Here is a 21,504-nt window from a genome sequence, read left to right on the forward strand (position 1 = left end):
GTGATGATACCTCTCCTGAGTCCTGGCTGGGCCTCTGTGTGGTGGGGAGGAAGGAGGAGGGGGGCCATGATCTTACCAGGGCCCCTGAGGTGCGTGGTCGCTGGACAGCCTCGGGACCATAGTGGGTTTGGGGTGAGCTGAAAGGCCGAGCTGCCTTCTCCTTGGGCACTGACCCAGAGCTCTAGAAGCCGCAGCCCATGGGGCTTTCCCTTAACGCAAAGCGCTCATCATGATCTGGTCCTCTGGTCCACCTCGCCACGTAGGGCCCAGAAGGGAGGCCTGAGCGGTCATGGCCTAGGTGTGGCCTCTGCTCGTAGTGTGGGTTCACCTTCCTTTATCATTGCCTGCTCAGGGCTTAATGCACTGAATAGTTCTTTGCTATGACTTTCAGAGCATACGAAGTGGAAAGAAGGTTGAAACTGGGCAGCCTGACTCAGTTTCCCAACTTCGAAACTGCCTGCTGGTACATGGGGAAGCACCTGCTGGAGGCGTTCAAAAGTACGTCCCCCGGTCGGCGTCTCAGCCTGCGGCTCTGGACAGTTCGTTTGCGTGCGGAGCTCAGGGACGCCAGGGAGTGGTAACAGTTCTGCCGTCATGCAGCAGGGCGGCTGGGCCCTGGGGACCAGGCTGAGCGATGCCTCCATGGGCCCTGAGCAAGTCCCCTTAGCTCACGGGCCTCGCTTTCCCTGTCTGTGTGCTGTGGGGCTGGACTGGACTCCTGCCTGCAGGGTCGTCTGGTGTTGCAAAAAGAGCACCGGCCGTGTGTCCCCAGACCTGGTGTGTGTTCTGCTCCGTTCCTGTGGCCTTGTGTGGTTACCGACAGGGCTCAGTTGGGACATTGACAGGCCTGGGGGCCTGCCTAGCTACCAGCTGAGGGACCCCTGCAGCATCCCTGCTGTACTGGGGGTGGGTGTGCATGCCAGAGTCCCCCGTGGAAGGCCTGTGGGAAGGGGTGGGCTCCACTGGGTCCATGCCCTCTGTGGGCATGGCCCTCCCTCCCCGGCCCTGCCAGGCCATGCCTTTGGGATCAGCATTTGGCCAACCCCTGCTCAGGTCTCCAGACTTTCTGAAGCTGGGTGAAGGACCCCGGAGGAGCATTTGCTTTCATGGAGAGCTTCCTTTGTCAGCAGCACCCACCCTTCCGGGAAGCCGCTGTTTTGTGTTCCGATAAGAGCTATGAGTGGAGACCACCGTATCTGGACTCCTTTGCACTTTGGCTCTAATTTGAGATGAGAAAGCTGAAAATGGCTCTTAACCTGGGCTGGTCGAGTTTCAGTGAAATTCTTCCATCGCTGTCTAAATTCAAGCCCTGTGCTCCACCCTGGCAGGGCGAGTGCCCTGCCCTAGGGGCCTCTTGCCAGGGAGATGGAGTGGGGGTAGTGTGGGTGGAGTCACACCCTGGGGACGTTGGGACAGCCTGGCCAGGGTGACCGCTGACTAGCTGGGCCTCTCTGAGCTGCTCCTACCTCTCTGCCTCAGGCCTTCCTCTGTGAAGGGGCTGGCAGCTCAGCAGCCCCAGAGCTGAGAGGACCCAGGGATTTGCCACAGGCCAGACAAATGGTCACCTGGTGGTGTCAGAGCTCGGGGCTGCTCTGCCTACGTGCTGAGCTCTCTGCCTGAAGGGGGAATTCTCTGTCCCTTTTGTTTGGGGCTGGCTCCGGCTCCCAGGGATGTGTTTGTGGTGGTACTTGCCCTGAGCCACCCCAGCGGGAACTGGACCCACTGCCCGGCATCCTTCAGCTATGCAGGGGGCAGTGTGAGGGTGGGAATCAGAAAGCATCTAGGGATGCTTGGTTTGGGGCTGACTGTGGCCCCTCACTGATGCAGGCTGGGGACCAAGTGGAGGGAGGAGCCGGGCCACCTGCATGAGGGGCCTGGTGTGTAGACAATGGGAAGGCCAATCCCGCCCCTCGCAGGTGGGCGTCCCCAAGGTTCCAAGAGGAGCCATTGGCAGTTGGGCAGGTGGCGGTGGGCAGAGGCCTCTGAAAGGTCTGGCCCTGAGCGTCCCCCACCACTGGGGCTTTAAGTCCCCTGCAGGCGGCAGGTGAGAGTGGGCACCCTCCTGAGCAAAGCCGTCTATCTTCCCGCAGGTTCTCACAAGTCTGGGAAGCAGCTGCCCCCTCATTTAGTCCAAGGAGCTAAAATTCTCAATGGTGCTTTCAGATCATGGACGAAAAAGCAGGTAGGGATGTGTACTAGGCGTGATCCAGGGCAGAAGGGAGGGTGGCAGGCAAGGAGCCACTCCCAGGGCGTGTCCTTCCTTTGTTGGGAACTAGCATGTGAAAAGCAGGTGGGTGCCACCTGGCCAGGCCAGACACCTGTTGGTGGGGGCAGATGCAGGACCGAGCCCTCCATCTAGGGACCTGGCCTGAGGGGTGAGGGCTGGGCAGCAGGGAGATTCCGTGGGAGGAAATCAGGTGGTGGAGACAGCGCTGCGCGAACCCGAAAGGACGGAGTGGGGAGGGCTCGAGTCAGTGACTGGCTGGATGTTCAGGGCTCTGAAGAGGAGAGTGGAGATGCCCTCTTTGTCCTACTGGCTGTCCCAGGCATCAACTCAGAAGCTGGCTTTGCTCTGTGACTAGGACAGTCCCTTTGCCCCATGCCCCTCCGTCACCCCACCACCACCACCACCACAGTAGCACTGCCCTTTGCCCCTCATGGCTCCCTTGAAGCATCATGTCTGGGCCCCACCTCATGCCCCCACTGTAAGGCGTTAGTACCCTCACTAGCATCCATGCAGCAGCTACTTCTCCTAATGGAGGCTCCAGAGAAGCAGCTTCCAACTTCCTTTGGCATCTTGCCTGGATTGCTGGTACAGAGGGAGGGGAGAGGCCTGGTCAGCCTTGGGACTCCCTGTCCACTGCCAAGGGACTCTCTCCCAGTCAGGGGTGCCAGCATAGTCTGAGCAGGTCCCATCAGGCCCGCAGGAGGCCTTGTGGGGGTGGGGAGTCCAGGAGGTGGGGCAGCAGGTACCCTCCTGGAGCCCTCTTTCAGCCACATCTTCTCTTGCCTCAAGGCCTGGAGTAATGCAGGGTGTCCCTCCTACCTCACATCAGCTGTGTGGCCAGGTGGAGTGGCCTCGTGCCCAGGAAGAAGGGATGGCCCACATTCACGTCACAGCTGGTGGTGGCCTCAGGCACCCCCTCCTCTCTGGGACTTGTTTGTCCACCTGTAGAGTGGAGTCATGGCAGAGCCTCCTCGTTGGGGCAGTGTCTGGCCAGAGTGAGCTAACTCCCTTAGGACCCCATGCAGCCAATCCACACCTTGGGCAGCGCCTGCCCTTGTGCCTGTTGGGACGGCAGTGGGGCCGGAGGTCCTGGGTGGGTAGATGGCGGGGACAGCCTTGAGGGACAGAGGGCATGAGTCAGGAACCACAGAAGCCGAGCCTGCCTGGGGTCCCTGTGGGTGGAGGGTGGGTGGGCCATCAGTGCTCAGACTCCGCGGCTGACTCGCTGACCCTGTGCATGGCTGTCCTGCAGGCTTTGGCGGAGCATGAGGATGAGCTACCAGAGCACTTCAAACCATCACAGCTCATCAAAGACCTCGCCAAAGAGATCCGGCTCAGTGAGGTAGGGCTGACCCTGGGGGCCCCTGACCCTGGTTGAGGGAGGCCTCTGCCTGTCTTCCCTGGGTATCCCTCCAGAGATGGCCATGTGTGAGGCAGCCCCTCCTTTAGCCCTCTGGGGCAGGGTCACCTGCCTGATGGCTCTGGCCTCCTAGGTCCCAGTGGTAGACTTGCAGTCTTCTGGTGGGAGCCCTGGAATTAGTGTGGGTCTCCCTCCAGCTCCCTGTGGGGGTGGGGAAGGACTCTGCAGGGAGGACTTCAGCCCCTTGAGACCTTGCTTGTGTGAGCCTGTCTAGTCCCCACCAAGGAGGTAAAGGGGTCAAATGGCTGGTGATGTAGATGGCTGGCACCCTGCCTCACGGATGTTGTGGGACAGATGTGAATGTGTCACCCAGATGGTGTAGATGGATGTGAGCCTGTCACCCAGATGGTGTAGGATGAATGTGAGCATGTCACTGATGATGCAGACAGATGCTGCTTTTCTGCTCGAGTGTCTCCCACAGCCTGGGGCTGTGAGACCCTCCTGGCAGGGTGTGGTTGGTCACCTCTCCCTGTCCTTTTCCTAGAATGCCTCCAAGGCCTCCCGACCTGAAGTAACTGCGGCCGTCTCCTCGGACGAGGTCTGTTTTGGGGACCGAGAAAAGGAGGAGCCCCCATCCCCCATTGAGGCCAGCCCTCCTCGGTCCTTCCTGGAGAAAGTGTCCAAAAAAAAGACTCCCAAAACCGTGAAGATGCCCAAACCGTCCAAAGTTCCCAAGCCCCCAAAGCCCCCCAAGTCTCCCAAATCACTGAAGCTCAAGGACGGGGGCAAGAAGAAAGGGAAGAAGTGCAGGGGCTCAGCTTCACCCACCATCCCCAACCTGGACCTGCTGGAGGCCCACACCAAGGAGGCACTGACCAAGATTGAGCCTCCTAAGAAGGGCAAGGTGGGTGGCCTCACCCTCCCCACCTATAGTCAGCAGGCCTGCAGACACCTCCGAGGACCAGGCCTGTGGGATGGTGCTGGGGCTGCCATGTCCTTGTGCTAGAGACCCAGGGCAGCTGGGCTCTGCCCCAACAAGCTTGGTGTAGTGGGCAGCTGGGGAGAGACCCTCACGATGAAGGCAGCAGAGTCTCTGCTGGGTCAGGGTGGCACCACTGAGGGTCATCTGGGGGGACAAGCCGGCTGAGTCTTCCCTGGGGCCCAGACATTGGCTGAGACCTGAAGGTGGGTGAGGCACCAGTGGAGGGCAGTGGGGAGGCAGGGATGGAGCCGGTGATGGGGGCAGGTGTCCTTGTGGGCCTGAGCCCCTGTGGCAGTGAGAGAGGCAGGCCTGGCCCTGAGGACCCACCAGTGTGAGCAGAGGGTCTTAGGTGTGGGCTTTGGGTACCATGAGTCCCTGAGACCAGGCCACATTGAGTGATTTCCTGCTAGTGGGAGGTCATTGCTCACTTCCCAGGGGTTTGGTGGCCACCGGAGCTAGTGTTGCAGGGCTTAAGTGGGGCACGTCGGTTTTCCCTTCCTCAAGGCAAAGAGGGTAGATGAATGTATGAATGAATGAATGGATGGAAGGAAGGAAGGAGAGAGGAAGGAAGGAAGGGAGGGAGGAGTAAGAGTAGATGAATGAATGTGTGGGTGAATGGTTTGATGGATGGATTGGTGGACAGATGGATGGTTGGTGAATGGATGAGTGGATGGATGAGTGGATGGGTGGGTGGATGGATGGGTAGATAGATGGGTGGTGGGTGGATGGGTGAGTGGATGGATGGTTGGGTGGATGGATGGGTAGATAGATGGGTGGTGGGTGGATGGGTGGGTAGATAGGTAGATGGTGGATAAATGGATGGGTGGGTGGATGGATGGATGGTTAGTTGGATGGGTGGTTGGGTAGATTGATTGACGGATTAGCTGATGCATGTAGGCCAGCAGGAGGCAGGGACTCTGTGCTGTGTGGTTCTCACTTTGTACTGTAGCCTGATGGAGCCCTGCTGCCCACCCATGTCCGCTACCAGATAATGGCTAGTATTTTCTAGGCCACAAAGAATGTCCTGAGTGTGCCCAACAAGGAGGTTATCAGCACGCAGAACGACGTGGAGAGGTTAGAAATCCGAGAGCAGACGAAGAGCAAGTCAGAGGCCAAGTGGAAGTACAAGGTGAGATGTGTGTGTACAGGTATGCTGGTGAGTGAATCTACCCTCAGGGAGGGCTATGTTAGTGAAAGAAGGTGGTGTATGGGGCAAGTGTGGGCTTGGTGGTGTGTGTGTGTGCCTGTAGGGTACGTCAGGTGTGTGTCTGCCTGTCCGCAGGTGGGCAGTGCCGTGAAGGTCTTTGAGGGTCTGGGTGTGCACGTGGCTTCCGTGGAGCTATCTTCTGAGGGGTTGGCGTGGGCACATCTCGGCCTGAGAGCATGGATGGCGTTGCCCTTTGTAGCCTGCCCTGGTTCAAGCTCACACTCCCTGGAGCTGGGCAGCATCCGAGGGCAGGTCCTGTGGGCCTGGGGCTGCAGTGGGTCCCCAGGTGACATGTCAGAGGGAGGAGGCTGCCCAGTCCAGCTGCCTCTGCCCACTGGGCGCCTGTGTGGGGCTCAGGGATGGTCCTGGGTTTGCTTTTCAGAACAGCAAACCCGACTCCCTACTGAAGATGGAGGAAGAGCAGAAGTTGGAGAAGTCTCCTCTGTCGGGGAACAAGGACAACAAGTTCTCATTTTCCTTCTCCAACAAGAAGCTGCTAGGGTACGTGAATGCTCGTGCCAGGAGGGGTTGGTTGCACATGTGCCACATGCCACACACACACCCTGAACACCGCCCCCCCCACATCACACACACACATCCCCTGCTTGTGCACACATGACACACACATACACCCTCCTGGAGGGCTCCGCGGTGAGCCCCCCTTCTGAGCTGGCTACTGTTGCTCGGTACACCCCTCAGGAGGGCCTCCAGGCAGACTCCTTTCCTGCCTCGTAAGCCAAAAAGCTCGGGTAGGTGGGGAGGGGGCAGTGGTGTGCGCCAGCAAGGAGTAGGAGAGTGTGATTGGGCAGATATTAGCCGAGTGGCTGTCCTGGGCTGGCACAGAGGACATGGTGGGGGTCAGGATCTTGGCCTTGGAGTCTAGAGGCCAGTGGGGAGGGGCTGGTATGAATCCAACACTCTCAAACCCATCTAAAATTATGGCCGTGATTGGGGCCATGGAAGAAGGATTTGTGGGGCCTGGGGTGCTGTGGAGTCCTTGTGTGTCCAAGGGAGTTGGTGGGAGGGCTTCCTGGAGGAGATGGCACTGAGCTGAGAGATGGGGGCACCTAGCCTGGGAGGGTATATGTGTGTGTGAGCTGGTGTGTCCGGGTTCTGGACTGTACAAGGGGTCTCCATCTGCTGACCAGTGTGGTGGGCTGGCCAGATGGGAGCTTGGTGGGCCAGACACCCTGTGCCCACCAAGAAGCCCCTCGGTGGCTTCGGTCCCACACCCATTTGTATGCTGAATCCAAAGTCCAGGGTGGGTGCCCAGCAATCAGGAAGCAGACACATCCCAGCGGGAATGGGGCCACTTTTCTGCTGTAGGCCTGAGTTCTCTCATCTGCAAGATGGGAGGAGAAGGCCATTTTTAGGTGGTGGGGGAACAGAGCTGGTCAGCATCTTGTGCTCTTGAAAAGCCTGGCACAAGTGGGCCCGTTATTCCCAAGAGCTCACGGCAATGTGCCAAGGCTGCTTGGTGAGCAGGTGGGTTGGGTCTGATCTGCAGGGGCCCGGTTGCCCTGACTTCATGGCCCTGAGCACGTCCTTGATTTATCTGAAGCTCAGCTGCTAGGTTACCGGGGAGCTTTTGCACAGCATTAACTCTATGACTGACTGACCGTGCTACAGAGTTTAGAAATGGAAGGGAGAAAGGCAGACATGGTTCTATAACTATGTCACACCTGTGTGTATGTACATGGGTAGTGTGTGTACATGTGTGTGTTGTGTTATGTAGCTCATGACTACACCCAGCAGGGCTCACTGCCAGCCATCCTCTGCATTTCCATTGTTGGGAATCCGAGCTGTACCTGTTGAGAGTTGCAGGTGCCTGTGCCCTGCCTGCTGTCCCCACTGCTGAGTGTGCACTTGTGCCCTCAGCCAACAGGGAGACAGCGGCTGGAGCGTTGGACTCTCCTTGTTTGCAGTAGCCCTGTCTTGCCCAAGGAGAGAGATGAGTTGTGATACTTTTTTTTTTTTTTTTTATTTTGCTGTACGCGGGCCTCTCACTGTTGTGGCCTCTCCCGTTGCGGAGCACAGGCTCCGGACGCGCAGGCTCAGCGGCCATGGCTCACGGGCCCAGCCACTCCTTGGCATGTGGGATCTTCCCGGACCGGGGCACGAACCCGCATCCCCTGCATCGGCAGGCAGACTCTCAACCACCGTGCCACCAGGGAAGCCCTGTGTGATACTTTTTAGACTATTGTGTCTACACCTCGGCCCTGAAATTATTTTTCTAGAATAGCTATGTAGAAAACCCAGGCCAGTTGGCACTGGCTCCATCTGACACTGGCTCCATCTGACACTGGGCTTGTATCAGGCCCCAGGGCAGCCTGAAAGAAGGCGTGCTCATCCGTTGGCTAGGGTGAGGGGGCCGTGAGGGGCACAACCTTAAATAGCCCGAGAAAGGGCCAGGCATATACCCTGTGGGTTGTGCGCCGTCTTCACTGGGGTCACGACATTGGAGGGGAGGCTGTGGGGTTGGGAAGGCTCCAGCCTGGCTGTCGGTCCTCCAAGGCCTGTGGGGGTGGTGCTGGGGGCACTAGCCAGGCTGTGCGGATGTCCACTGACTGGCCTACTTCTGCCGCCCCAGCTCCAAGGCCCTCAAGCCACAGCCAGGCCCAGGGGTGTTTGGAGCCTTGCAGAACTTCAAGGAGGACAAGCCCCAGCCAGTGCGGGATGAGTATGAGTACGTGTCGGATGACGGGGAGCTCAAGATTGACGAATTTCCTATTAGGAGGAAGAAAAATGCTCCGAAGAGGGACTTGTCCTGTGAGTTGGGGGGACATGGGGAGGGGGCAGGCCCAGCCCCATAAAGGCCGTCTCAGGCGTGTGGAGTGGGCATCGGGTGTGGCTGGACTGGGGTCCCCCTCTGCTCCTCCCAAACTGCCTCTGACTCCCATATGCTCTGCTTTCAGTCTTACTGGACAAGAAGGAGCCGCTGCCCACGCCCATTACGAAGCCAAAGCTGGACTCGGCTCTCTACAAGGTAAGCGAGTGCCTTCTGGGTGACTGAGCTTCCTGGGTGGAGTGCAGAGGGGGACGTTCTCCTGGGGAGGCTGGCTGGGCTCCAGATGTGGAGCTCTGAGCCCCAGGACCCTGCACAAAGGGACAAAAGCAGATGTGGGACTTGTGGAAGGTCTGCAGGTCTCTGTGAGTGGTGGGGCCTTGGGAGCTGCGCTACGTAGTCAGATCCACCGTGAAGATAATGCATCTCCTTGACGCCGGAGGACTGGGGTACAGGGAGTAGCAGGCCAGGCCTGCTGGGGGTTGGGTCTTGCACTAAACGTGTGGGGGTTAAGTTAGATGTCCTCCAGGGCCATGCATGTCCAACCCAGGGTGTGGTGGCCATCTCCAAGGAAGCCAGGTTCCCTGTTGGGGTCAGAGCCCAAGATGTCCCTGCAGAGCCATTTGCCAGGGGCTATTAACCGGTGTCCCTCAGGTGCAGGCACACTGCCTGTTCCCAGTCCAACTACGCCAACTCCTCTTGTATTTATGTTCAATATTGCGGTCTCATGTAAGGTCCTGTGAACCAAGGTTCACCTGGGGAAATGGTGCAGGCGGGGCTCCAAGATCCCAGCGCAAAGCTCTGGCACCTGTGCCCTGCTCTGTGTGTCTGGTCAGCCAGCCCCATGGTGCTCATTACAAGGACAGGCTCTTTAAAAACCTCTTTTTCTCACTGAAGGGAAACAGTAGTCCCTACCCCCACCCCCAAGTCCTTTTCCGACCGGCTACTCTATCCCCACAGCAGAGTGATGACTCCTCTGATGAGGGTTCGCTGCACATAGACACGGACACTAAGCCCGCCCGCAATGCCAAAGTGAAGAAGGATGGCGGGGGTTCGGCTGCGGGCATCTTGGACCTGCTGCAGGCCAGCGAGGAGGTGGGCGCGCTCGAGTACAACCCCAACAGGTAGGCCCGGTGCCCACGGGGAACTTGGGGAAGTGGGTGCTTCCACAGAGGTGGGCCAAACAGGGCTCCGTCAGCCCACGTCCCAGAGGCCAGAGCAGGACCCCTGCCTGGCAGAGGTGGTGCCAGGTGGCCAGAGAGGTGAGAGGGGGCTGGCTGTGCAGAGCTCCTGAGTGAGGGCACGGTGCTCTGAGGATGGATGCTTCTAGATGCTAGATGGGGAGGCAGCTGAGAAGTAGTTCCACGTTGGGGCCATGGAGGGAGGAGTCTGTGGGGCCACCATACCTCTAGGTGCCTGTGGGGAAGCAGGGCCAGGCTGGTCACCTGGGGGGTGTCAGGGTTGTTCCAGGCCAGGACGCCCGACTGTCTCTGTCTCATCACTTCCTGCATGCCATAAAAATAACATAAGAAAAATTCCACAGTGTGTGCCCAGTGTTGGGGTCAAGGGCATTTAATGGGCCTCTCTGGGACCCCAAGTTGGGTTCCCTGCAGAGCCCTTATCTGCGGCAAGGGAGGTGATGGCTTCAGAGCTCGGGGACGTGAGAGCCCACTCCCTGAGGAGGGGCTGGATCAGCCAGGGGTCCCAGATTCCCACACCAGCTGGGGGGTGTGTGGGAACCAAGCCACGCTGTCCTTGAGACCTGTGTGCATCCAGATGTGCGGCCTCAGGAGACCACTCGCTGCTGGTGTATATGCTGTTCTTTCCTGGAAGCCCTGAGATTCTGGGCGGTCGGGCAGGCCAGGACATGTGTCTGCTCAGCTCAGGCGGTCTTCCCTACCTAGGCCTGCCCAATTGCAGTCCTTTGATTTGAGAGAAATGGATTAATCCTCTTTGGGTTTTGCATTGGTGGAAGGCCACTGGGCTTGTTTTTCTCATGGTGGTCCCAGTTAAATTCTCTTTTGATCCCAATTAACTTTTGTTTTTATGCATCATGGCCATTTTTTTTTTTTCACATGGAATTTCTACAAGTACCACAGACAGACAACCAAGGGATCAGGGCCCGCGCCCCCTGTAGCCTCCCCATTCTGGGGACCTCAGCCACCATGGTTGGGGGTGGCTCCCCTCCTAGTCCTTGAGCCAGCGGGAGAGTCCTGCTGCACTGATGGGGAAACTGAGGCTCAGAGAGCTTAGGTGACTTGCTCAAGGCCGCACAGCCAGGAAGTGGCAGAGGCAGGGCCAGAACCTCCATCTGCTGATAATGGAACCCAAGCGTGGGGGTCCTGGAATGTTAACCATGCTGGGCGGTGACATCCAGCCAGGAGGGACTTGGCTTGAGGAAGTCAGGGCTCACGTGACCTGCTCAGGGTTCGCTTGGTTCTCCAGATCTGTGCTCCACCCATCCCCCTCTGCCTCTCAGTCTGTGTTTCTAGAATCGAGGTCCAGGGGCTACACGAGCCCGTGGAAGCAGCATGTCAGCCCCGTCTTAGACGGTGGGACTCCAGGAGGGAGGCGGATTAGGGCTTGATTGAAAAGCGTTCTTGCTAAATCAAATGGTTGTATTTTCTTTCATAAATTACCATTACTTGTGCAGTGTTATGCTCACAGACAGCCATAGGCGCCTTCCTCATGGGAGTGGAGTGTGTGGCTGGAGGCTTCTACAGAGCTGTGGGGTGCAGATTTCCTGTTCAGCATTAAGTGGTTTCTGTAGATGAGCAGACCTAAGCCCCTCACTGCAGAGACGCCCTGTGGCCTTTGCAGTGGTGGGAGGGACCCTGACCTGAGGCCCTTTGCCAGGAGGAGAAGCCTGGCTGTGAACCCCCTTTTCCTGGAAGGTGCTGGTGCCCGGGCTGGCCCCTCACCTCTTTGGAGGTGCCTTTCTTCTGGGAAGGCTATGGCTAGCTGGCACCTCGGTGACCGGTTGACGCTCAGACCCTGGAGAAGTGCCCTACACACCCTGGGTCCCCCATGAGTTCCAGGGAGAGGCACCCCTGGGATGAGGGCAGATGGGGCTGGTGCCAGGACTCTGCATGGAGCTGGGACACAGGTGCTGCAGCTTGGGTCCTGACTGAACCTGGACACAGCCTGCCGGGAGGAGGGCAGCCAGTTTGAGGATGTGCTGTGAACTGCTCTGTAGGCACACACGTATGTGCTCACACACGCCTGCACACATGCACGTGTGCCTGCTGGGGCTGGGTACCCTCAGCTACCGCAGGCAGTTCCTTTCCCAGGTCTCCCATTTGGAGTGTAGGTCAGTGTTTGATGGTCCATTTGCTCTGTTTTAAGTATTTGCTGTTTGGAAAAAGCCAGCTGAAGAAAATGGAGGAAAATATGTTAATTTCTTGTGGATGGTTTGCCTGGGGGTGAGGGAAAGAGAGGATTTTGGTATGATAATTGGAAGATTAAGGTATTATTTTCCATTAGACTAGTTAGACTTTGCTCCTTGATTCGCCGGCCCACGTGGACAGCCTGCAGCCCTGGGCTCCAAGGCCCCTCCCTCTCAGGTTTCAGCCGAGCTGGGCTGGGACCATGAGGTCCAGATGGCACAGGCAGGCGGCTGGCTTCCATGTTGGCTCCCGGAGGACCCTCATGGTGAGTGTCCCGGCCCCCACCCTCCCATCCCTGCAGGAAGCCAGGTGTTTGTCTGGGCCATGAGGCTGGGTGAGGGTGCCTGAGACCTTCCGGGTGAGCCTGGAAGGGTCTCATTCGTAGAGCACTGGAGAGCCTGGCAGAGGATGGGGGGCCAGCTATCAGCTCTTGCTGGCTCTAGTGCTGGGTCGGGGGCCTGTCCCTGCTCAGAAAGCATCAGCGATGATGCTACCGCTACCAAATGACATTACCGCTACCAAACGCCACGTGCTCTTGGCTGGGTCTGGGTAGCCCTTTGCCGTCATGGCGTGGGACAGTGGGGGTCGGGGGGATGCTGGGGCAGGTGGAGAGTCTGGTGGAAGGCTCCCGACTCTCCATGGTGGTCTGACCATACTTGATTTTCCCCATTGTCTCTGGCTTTGGAGCCGTAATCCATTTGCTTCCAGCAAAACCCCAAAACACCGCGGTCCAGTGTGTCTCGGGCAGGGCTTGGGGAAGTGGTATTCGTGGAGGGCTGCCCAGAGAGGCGCCTGCCCGTCGCTTCCTCCTGGCTTGGGGCAGAGTCCCTGGCCTGGAGCCCAGCAGTACCCCTCACAGGATGGCTTTTGTCCAAGCTTGCCTCAGTGGGCCCCCAGGACCACAGGGGACCACCCTCTGTGTCTGTGCTTCCTGGGGCCAGCTCCATCTCCCTGCACCCTCCAGCCTCCATCTTGGGGACCTTATTTCTGAGCAGGGACTCCTTCTTGTTCTAATGTCTTACTAAACATGCTTCCAATACTTCTCGGAAGTGGAGGAGGGAGCAGGGACCATGCAGAACCACCAGGGGCCCATGTGGACTGGCACTTTTGGGTGCTGCTTCTGGGTCTGGCAGCCCTGCAGGTGGGTCCATCCCCTGGGGGCACGTGGGGCAGGCAGGAGGGGGCCTGGATGTCAGACACACAGGGCGGGCCCGCTGCTGGGGCTCCTGGGCCTCTTGGGTCTGTGACCAGGGAGAAGGGCTAAGCAGTGCCCCACTCCAGGTCCTGCTTCCTAGGGTCCCAGGGAGCAATGAGAGGTATGGCCAGGCTCCCCAGAGGCCGGGGTGGGCCATCCTGACCCAGGTGGACAAAAGCCTGGGGTGATGGGCAAGGGTGCTGGTGCAGGCACAGCCATGAAAAGATGGTGTGGGTCACCTGGGGAGATCGAGTGCCATGGGAGGGAGAGGGCTGTGCTGCCCCATCTCAGGTACCTGATGGGAGGATGCACTTGAAGACATGGGGGAGGGAGCGCTTGGGGCTGGGGCTGAGCACAGGAGTCCACGGTGGGTGGAGGTGTGCACAAAACCAGCTGGAGTGGAAGAGGGAGGGAGGGAGGGGGTGGCCTGGGGCCTTGGGGGAAGCTGCTTATTGCCTTCATGCTAGGAGAGATCAGGAGTAACGGCACCCTTGTCTACCACCTTCTGTTCCTCTGCCTCTCTTCATCCCCTCCCTCCCCATCCTCCTCCCTCTCTTCTCTCTTTACGCCCCTCTCTGTCCCAAGGCCTCCAGCCCTCCTTTGGTGTTGGGCGGTGGGAACAGAAGGTAGGGGAAGGGGATAGCTGGCTCTTTCCATGGGGGAGTTATCAGCTACCACTGTCCTCCACCCCACACCCTCTGCTGGCTGCTGAGTGGGAGGATGTGTGGGCCACGGGCTGAGTGCCTGTCTCTCTGTGCCTCCAGCCAGCCCCCCGCCTCCCCCAGCACACAGGAAGCCATTCAGGGAATGCTGTCCATGGCCAACCTGCAGGCCTCCGACTCCTGCCTGCAGACCACATGGGGTGCTGGCCAGGCCAAGGGCAGCTTGCTGGCGGCCCACGGCACCCGGAAGAATGGGGCTGGTGGTAAGAGCGCAGGCAAGCGGCTGCTGAAGAGGGCGGCCAAGAACAGTGTGGACCTGGATGATTACGAGGAGGAGCAGGACCACCTGGACGCCTGCTTCAAGGACTCGGACTACGGTGAGCGCCGCGGTGCGGGGAGGGGTGCTAAACCTGGGGGTTGGGAGCCAGGCCCTCTTATGGATATGATTCACAGACCTTAAAAGTCACCCTTTAAAAGCGTGTAACTCGGTGGTGCTTAGTGTATTTAGAGGCATGTGCATGCCACCATCATCACACCCAATTTGAGAACGTTTCCTCATCCAGAAAGGAAACCCTGCCCTGTACCTGTTAGGAGTCAGTACCTCTGGCCCCTGGCAACCACTGATTTATGCTGCCTCGTAGATATTCCTAATCAGGATGTGTCACGTGAACAGAACTGCACAGTGCTTGGTCTTTGGTGCCTGGCTTCTTTCATTAGCATACTCTTCAGGCTTCATCCATGATGTGTAGCACATGTCAGCTCTTTGTTCCTTTTGATGGCTGAATAATACTCCATGGCGTGGACACACCACGTTTGTTTATCCCTTTATCCATCCACAGGCACGTGGATGGTTTTCACCTTTTGGCAGTAGTGAACAGTGGTACTGTGAATGTTGGTGTGCAGGGAGTTTTATATGGCCTGTGTCTGTGGTGCTCCTGTGGTGTATACCTGGGTCACTGCCTGTTTCACCTTCTGAGAACCTGCCCGACTGTTCTCCACGTGGCTATACCATTTCAGACACGTTGAGACCGTGTCCATCCTATGTCTGTGTAGACAGAGAAACCGAGGCCCAGAGTGGCTTTGTGGCCTGAGTCTGAGGTGGGCAGTGAGTTGGTGGCTGCACCATAGCTGTGGCCTCTGCCCAGGGGCATGGCCCCTCGCCTCCCACTACAGCCCCTCCTTCCAGGCCTGGCGCTTTGGGTTCCAGTGGGCTCTGAAGGAGCTGCTGTTGGCCGCCTGGGAGGGGACTTGGAGCGAGGACCTGCCTCCATGCCTCAGCCCATTGCCCATAGATGTCCCAGCCCCCGCAGGGTGCGCTGTGCTCCTCAGGGCCAGGGCCGTGCTGGCCCCCGTGGTGCAGGGTCTGTTTTCAGTTCAGTCCTGACGGTCTGAGGGTAGTGTATTTGTCCTGGAGACCCTGTCCCTGGAGAGCCCTCCCGTGGTGAGGCTGGACCTGCCCTATCTGGTGGACACTTTCAGGCCTCACTGAGGGGCCTGCCGTGGTCTGACAGATCAACAGCGGAGTGAACTCCATTTTCTGGGCACCATTTTCTGGGTTTGGGTGTCACAAGCCTTGGAGGTTGAACCTGTAATGGAAGGAGGCACCCAGTGAGTCACCCAGGGCTGCTGTGTGGGTCTCCCTCCTTCAGAGACTTGGCTGAGGTGAGCCTGGGGTCCTTCAGAGCCACCCAGCTCCGTGGACATCAGATGTTTTCTTCGGATAGCAGCAGAGGAGACGTTTTGAGAATTGGGCATTCAAGTGGGTGCGGTGGCCGGGCTGGGGTAGGAACAGCTCGTCAGGTGGCCATGGGGGCTGGATGGAGCCCCTTGTCTGGCCCTCTCTGGACCTCAAGGGGGCCTGGGCTTGACAGTTTCAGAGGCCACCTGTGCCTATGCGTGTGGCAGCCACACCAGGAGGGCGGGTACTCTGCAGCCTGGGGACAGCCTGGGGGATGCTGGTCATAAGCTCTGCCAGTAGCCTGCAGCAGCCACCCTCCTATGGCCACACCAGCAGCCCAGCCCTTCTCCCCTTTGCCCCTCTAGTTTACCCCTCCCTGGAGTCGGATGAGGACAGTCCTGTTTTCAAGTCCCGGTCCAAGAAGAGGAAAGGCTCGGATGATGCTCCCTACAGCCCGACAGGTAGTGCTGGGGGCTGGAAGGGGCGCTCCATCCACACTGGAGGCCAGCAGCCATGTTCCACACCCACTAGCTCTGTGCGGGGCCCAGACGGGGTGTCACTTGCCTGCAGGAGCCTGATTGGGGTTCCACTTCCTTCTCCCGGGACCTCAGCCCAGATGCTTTTGCAAGCTCACCCGAAGGCATCCCAGCTCCTGCCAGTAGGGCAGTGCGGTGTCCCTGTCTCGAGGTGGCCCTCTCCCTAGTTCCTTCTCAATGAACAGCCCTGGGAGGGTCACGTTTGCACCTGGCCCCCCATCATGGCAGCCAGCGGGGTGGGGTCTGGTTCACCTAGCACGTGACTTCCCTCCTGACCTCTCCTGTCTTGCTGGTGTAGGGAAACCAGCCCCACACCAGGTTGGGGCCCATGCTGACACTCCCCGAGTTGTGACTTGTCCCTGGGGTTTGGGGACAGACTGGGGCAGGGCCGGGGGATCCCAGGAGGGCGCACAGGCCGTGGGTGGCTGCTCGAGGCAGGCTGACCTTCTCTCCCGCAGCGAGGGTCGGCCCGTCGGTGCCAAGGCAGGACAGGCCCGTGCGCGAGGGGACCAGAGTGGCCTCCATTGAGACCGGGCTGGCAGCTGCTGCAGCCAAACTGTCCCAGCAGGTGAGGAGGGGGCCCCCTCCTGGGCTCAGGCTCCCCAGATGCCTCTGCTCCCCCCACCCTCATGTACAAAGACCACCCAGTCTGGGGCTGTCACAGCCTTGGGCACGTTTGAGTATTGCTGACCCCGGTTCCTCCAGGCTCCCAAGTCCCTGCTAGTGGGAAGCAGAGAAGCTGGGAACTGGTGGCAGGAGAGTCTCGTGGCAGCTCAGAGTGGGGTGGTGGGGAATGGAGGGGGTTAGGGTGACGGGGGAGGGGGCCCATACTACGTGCCCACCAATAGGTAAACTCAGATTGAGTCTGTCCACTACAGCTGAGTGCTGGTGCCACATCCCGCACGTCCCCGTTTCCAGGACGGCCCACCTCACAGAGGTGGGGGGGTCTGGTGGTCTCTCCACAGGCCCCAGTACTGCTCTGCAGGGCTCGTGGTGGCTGGAGGTGGGGCTCGGGCGTGGTCCAGCCCTTTCTGCTCCTGCAGCTCTGGCTCGCTCAGCTCCATGGGAGAAGCCTTGTGCACAGCAGACCAGGCTGCTCCCAGGCTGCAGGCTGCTTCCCAGTGTCCAAAGCCTGGCCAGCCCTGTGGGGTGTGACACACCTGCATGTTTTGTTCAAAGGAGGAGCAGAAAAGCAAAAAGAAAAAGAACACCAAAAGGAAGCTGGCTCCCAACACCACCTCCCCTTCCGCCTCTGCCTCTGCTGGCACCACCTCGGCCTCCACCACCTCGGCCTCCACCACCTCGGCCTCCACCACCTCGGCCTCCACCACCCCGGCCTCCACCACCCCGGCCTCTACCAGCACGGCCAGCAGCCAGGCCTCACAGGAGGGCAGCTCACCTGAGCCCCCACCAGAGTCCCACAGCAGCAGCCTGGTTGACCACGAGTACACAGCAGCCGGCACCTTTGCTGGGGCCCAAGCCGGCCGTGCCTCTCAGCCCATGGCCCCTGGGGTCTTCCTCACCACGAGGAGGCCCTCCTCGTCATCCCCCAACAACACCGCTGCCAAAGGTACCTTGCCCGCCGACCCTGAGTCACCTAGACTTGCAGACTGTCCCTGTGGATGACCACAGGTCTCCTTTGTCCCCGTAGCCATGAGTGTGTATAGCCACGCACTCAGTCAGTATGTGAAACAGATGGTCCCTTTCAAGACCAAGAGCTCTGGTTACTCACCAGGGGGGTTCTGGTTACCTTGGAGTTAGGTCTGGCCCTTCAGACTCCCAGGGCCTCGGCTTTGGGGCCTGGCTTGAAGTCAGAGTGTGGTTGGTGGTTTGCCGAGGATTCACTGGGAGGAGCCTAAGGTGACCCAGGCTCCTCTGTGTGAATTAGGGGTGGGACAGCTGGCCGGGTCTCGTGCCATCCCCACTGTCACCCCCAGACCCCCTGCACCATGGGCGTGAGGCCCAGCTGGCCATGGACATGGGGAGTGTGGCTCTAGGTGGCCCTAATGCCATCCCTGGCCTGTCCCTACCCTACTCACCACGGCCCAGCCCCTTGTCGACATAGCCTCTGAGTGGGGCGCTTTGTTGACAGTTGGTGGTTTTGGAAGGATGCAGAACTCCCTGGACCTGGGAATTGCAGGCCCATTTTACAGACAGGGTGGGGGCTCAGGAGGGTTACAGACCCCCATCCCACATGCTGCTCCTGTCACTCATCTTTCTCTTTTGTGTCTCTGCCTCCCCCAGGAAAGCGTACAAAAAAGGGCATGGCCACTGCCAAACAGAGGCTTGGGAAAATTTTGAAAATTCATCGGAATGGAAAACTGCTCCTTTAAAGTTTGGAAAGCCAGGATCCTTCTGCTCCGCTCAGGACCCTTGGAGCCCTGCTAAAACATCAGCCCCCAGGAGGGTGGCCTTGCTGCCTCACCCCAGGGAGGGCCTGACCTCTTCCCGGCAACCATCCCCCTCACATGAGCATCTGTTGCTTCAGCGGGCGGAGCTCGCCAATATGGACAGACGTCCTTTCTCAAGTTGCTTAGAGTGACCAGTTCCCGAAACGTGGCCCTGCCAGTTTGAGGACCATTCCAGTTTCAGGACAGCCTCCAGGCATCCCCGAGCATGGGTGTGATTGCAGGGTCTTTGCAGCTCTGCTGGGAGCATGAGTCCTTCAAGGAAGGAGGAGTGAGCCGATGCTCACCAGGCCCAGAGTCTGAGCTGGCCACAGGCTGGTAGCCTCCAGAGGCTTTAAAAAAGGCAAAGAACACTAGAGAGGAAGAGGAGGAGAGATCGGGGTGTGTATGTGCCCCCCTTCTCTTCCCAAGTGATTCTCAGACAAGTCCAGAGACTGTTGGGCCCAGCCAGGAGAGGAGCCTCCGTGCTCCCCGGCTGGTGGGTGGTGGGCCAGATGGTGGGTGTTGCACCCTGAATGCCTGGGGCATTTCTCAGGGCTGGCTGGGGCCATCAGCAGGGTCAGTGTGTCAGTGTTGGGGGGGAAGCCATCATGGGGTCCCCAGGGAAAGGTTCAGGCCCAGACACAGCGTGGGGCCCAGGGGGCCCAGGCTAAGCCACATGGGTGGGCCCCGTCCAGCCTGACCATCTATACTCCGAGAAGCACTTCCCAGCCAAGGCACCCCGCCATATGCCTGGTGGGGCAGATGGTGGCCGGGTGGCCCGAGGACTTGGGGGCCAGGCACTTCTGTCTTGTCACCTGTTAACGTTTGGTGTCGAGTGCATGGGTGGCTCCTGGACCACATGTCTGCCCATCGACACGGAGGGGCTGGATTTGTTTCTCAGGCAATCCTGTATTTTAATTTTAGATGTATTTCCTGAAGCATATTTTTCATAGAATGTAGCGTGTAAATAGCTTTTTAAATAACTTCTTTTTTATAAGAGTAAAAGTATCTTTAGGAATTTCTTTCTATAGAGTCCTTCATTAACATTTATACGAGTTTTTTGCCGAGTATGATGAACAGTTGGGTTTCCGATGCTTTTCCTTTTCCTTCTTTCTTTGTATTATTATGGTTATTATTATTATTTTTTCTTTTAGGAACTAAGGTATTGCCTGAAAAACAAGTGATGTCTTTGCAGCCTTATATCTGTCTTTACAGAAGCAAACAGTACACAAAAGATCTATTTCAGACACATTTGAAGAGGAATCTTCAACTTGAATACCAGCTCTTTCTTTCCTTCTTGTTGATGAAGGGGGTGGGGGTACAGTTATTTTACTAGCACCTTGTGAAGTGTTTCTGTGTTTTGTGATGCTGTAATTTATTAATGTTTGTAGCTTTTTATATTTGTACATTTCTTATGAGCTTTGTTTATATGCCCATCCCTGGGTGTTCTGTCCATGAGGAGAGGCAGCTTTGCGTGGGCCTTGCCACCCTTGCTCATCCTGTTTGGGGGATGCAGCCCCGGGACCCAAGAGGCTGGGCGGGGTGAGCCTCACGGGGCCCTGACTCTTCCGACCCGGCGTTTTGAAGGTTTCCTTTCCTCTCCTTGTTGAACATTTATATAATCTAACCTGGCCATCAAGCTGTTCTCTCTCTTCCTCTCTCTCTCTTTTATTTTTTTAATTTTATTATTATTATTTTGGCAACATGTACATTTCTAACAAAGTTTATTGTGGCTATTAAAGTGTTTTATTTCCCAATTCATATTACTCTTGTATCGAGTCCATGAGGTCTAAGGTAACTTAGATCAAAGTTTTAAAAGAGTAAAAATATTTCAGGTTTTGTACAGAACCATGTCTGTGTCATTTCTGCCTTGTTCACTGTCATCCACTCTGGTGGTGAGGACGGTGGGGACCCTCGACGTTGGGGAGAGGAGTGGGCCAGTGAGTGGGCTGGGTGTGAGGGTGGGCAGTCGGGCCAGGCCCCCTACCCAGGCCCAGCCCCGGCTGCCAACTTTCCCCTTGGAAAGCCTTTGGATTGCCCACAGGGCATACGTACTGCCCTGCACCCCAAAGCTGCAGCACCCTGAGCCAGCCTGCAGGAGCAGGCAGAAGAGACCCTTGGTCAGAGTGGGCAGCCTTTGAGACCCGGACAGTACCAGCCGCAGCTCCTAGCATCCTCAGGAGCCTCTAGTACCTTCTTAGTGTTCACAGGTGTGCAGTTTAGTTGAGTCCCGTGAGAGGCACCCGAGAACATGTGCAGGATTTCAGTCTAAAGCTGACGTTAGGTACTTCCCTGATGGCGCAGTGGTTAAGAATCCACCTGCCAATGCAGGGGACATGGGTTCGATCCCTGGTCCGGGAAGATCCCACATGCCACGGAGCAACTAAGCCGGTGCGCCACAACTACTGAGTCTGCGCTCTAGAGCCCCCGAGCCACAACTACTGAGCCTGCATGCCACAGCTACTGAAGCCTGCGTGCTCTAGAGCCCATGCGCTGCAACTACCGAAGCCCGAACGCCTAGAGCCTGTGCTCCGCAACAAGAGAAACCACCCAATGAGAAACCCACGAACCGCAATGAAGAGTAGACCCCACTCGCCACAACTAGAGAAAGCCCACACACAGCAACGAAAACCCAATGCAGCCAAAAAAAAAAAAAAAAGCTGATGTTATTCACAACAAATGAACAAAAGCAGACCCCTCCCCCTCCACACACACATACACAGATGAACAGTGCAGGGCACAGTGAAGATCGAGGATTAGGGAGAAAGAATGACCAACTGGCCAAAGGGGACTGCCACAGAGGAGACCCTAGGCCCACGCCCCAGCTGTCAGGCATCTCAGACATTGCTGGGCCCTGGTATGCTGTGTTCAGCCAAGGCAGCTCCACAGCCTGAATTCGCTCCGCTGGACCCCACAAGAGGGGCCTCTGCAAACCCCTAGGTTGGGCATTGACCCTTCCTGGCAGCTGTCCTGTCCCTCCCCAGATCCAGTCAGATCCTGCCCTGTGGCTTCCCCAGGGGTCCCCACCCCCTCACCCCACAGCCACTGGGGACCATGCCAAGCCCTGGGCTGTTCTGTACAGCCCACCCTCCCGAG

General features: G+C 58.1%; 1 protein-coding gene across 4 annotated transcripts in view; it reads left to right on the top strand.

Annotated features, from left to right (window-relative positions):
- PHF2 (PHD finger protein 2) overlaps positions 1-20,256 on the top strand; it is a 92,105-nt gene extending 71,849 nt beyond the window's left edge. For 2 of the 4 annotated variants that reach the window (XM_082637682.1, XM_082637685.1), the window contains exons 9-22: positions 392-498; positions 2,091-2,182; positions 3,480-3,569; positions 4,132-4,491; positions 5,579-5,698; positions 6,159-6,277; positions 8,367-8,545; positions 8,692-8,762; positions 9,522-9,685; positions 13,907-14,181; positions 15,848-15,943; positions 16,477-16,586; positions 17,198-17,588; positions 18,263-20,256. In XM_082637682.1, the coding sequence (XP_082493808.1) occupies positions 392-498; positions 2,091-2,182; positions 3,480-3,569; positions 4,132-4,491; positions 5,579-5,698; positions 6,159-6,277; positions 8,367-8,545; positions 8,692-8,762; positions 9,522-9,685; positions 13,907-14,181; positions 15,848-15,943; positions 16,477-16,586; positions 17,198-17,588; positions 18,263-18,351 (2,263 nt within the window). In that variant the 3' untranslated portion in view covers positions 18,352-20,256. The remainder of the gene's footprint in view (positions 1-391; positions 499-2,090; positions 2,183-3,479; positions 3,570-4,131; positions 4,492-5,578; positions 5,699-6,158; positions 6,278-8,366; positions 8,546-8,691; positions 8,763-9,521; positions 9,686-13,906; positions 14,182-15,847; positions 15,944-16,476; positions 16,587-17,197; positions 17,589-18,262) is intronic. The other 2 variants (XM_082637684.1, XM_082637683.1) reach the window with 2 other exon arrangements.
- Positions 20,257-21,504: the final 1,248 nt, after the last annotated feature.

Source organism: Mesoplodon mirus (genome assembly GCF_964341445.2).
Source record: "Mesoplodon mirus genome assembly, chromosome: 1".
Lineage (NCBI taxonomy): Eukaryota > Metazoa > Chordata > Mammalia > Artiodactyla > Ziphiidae > Mesoplodon > Mesoplodon mirus.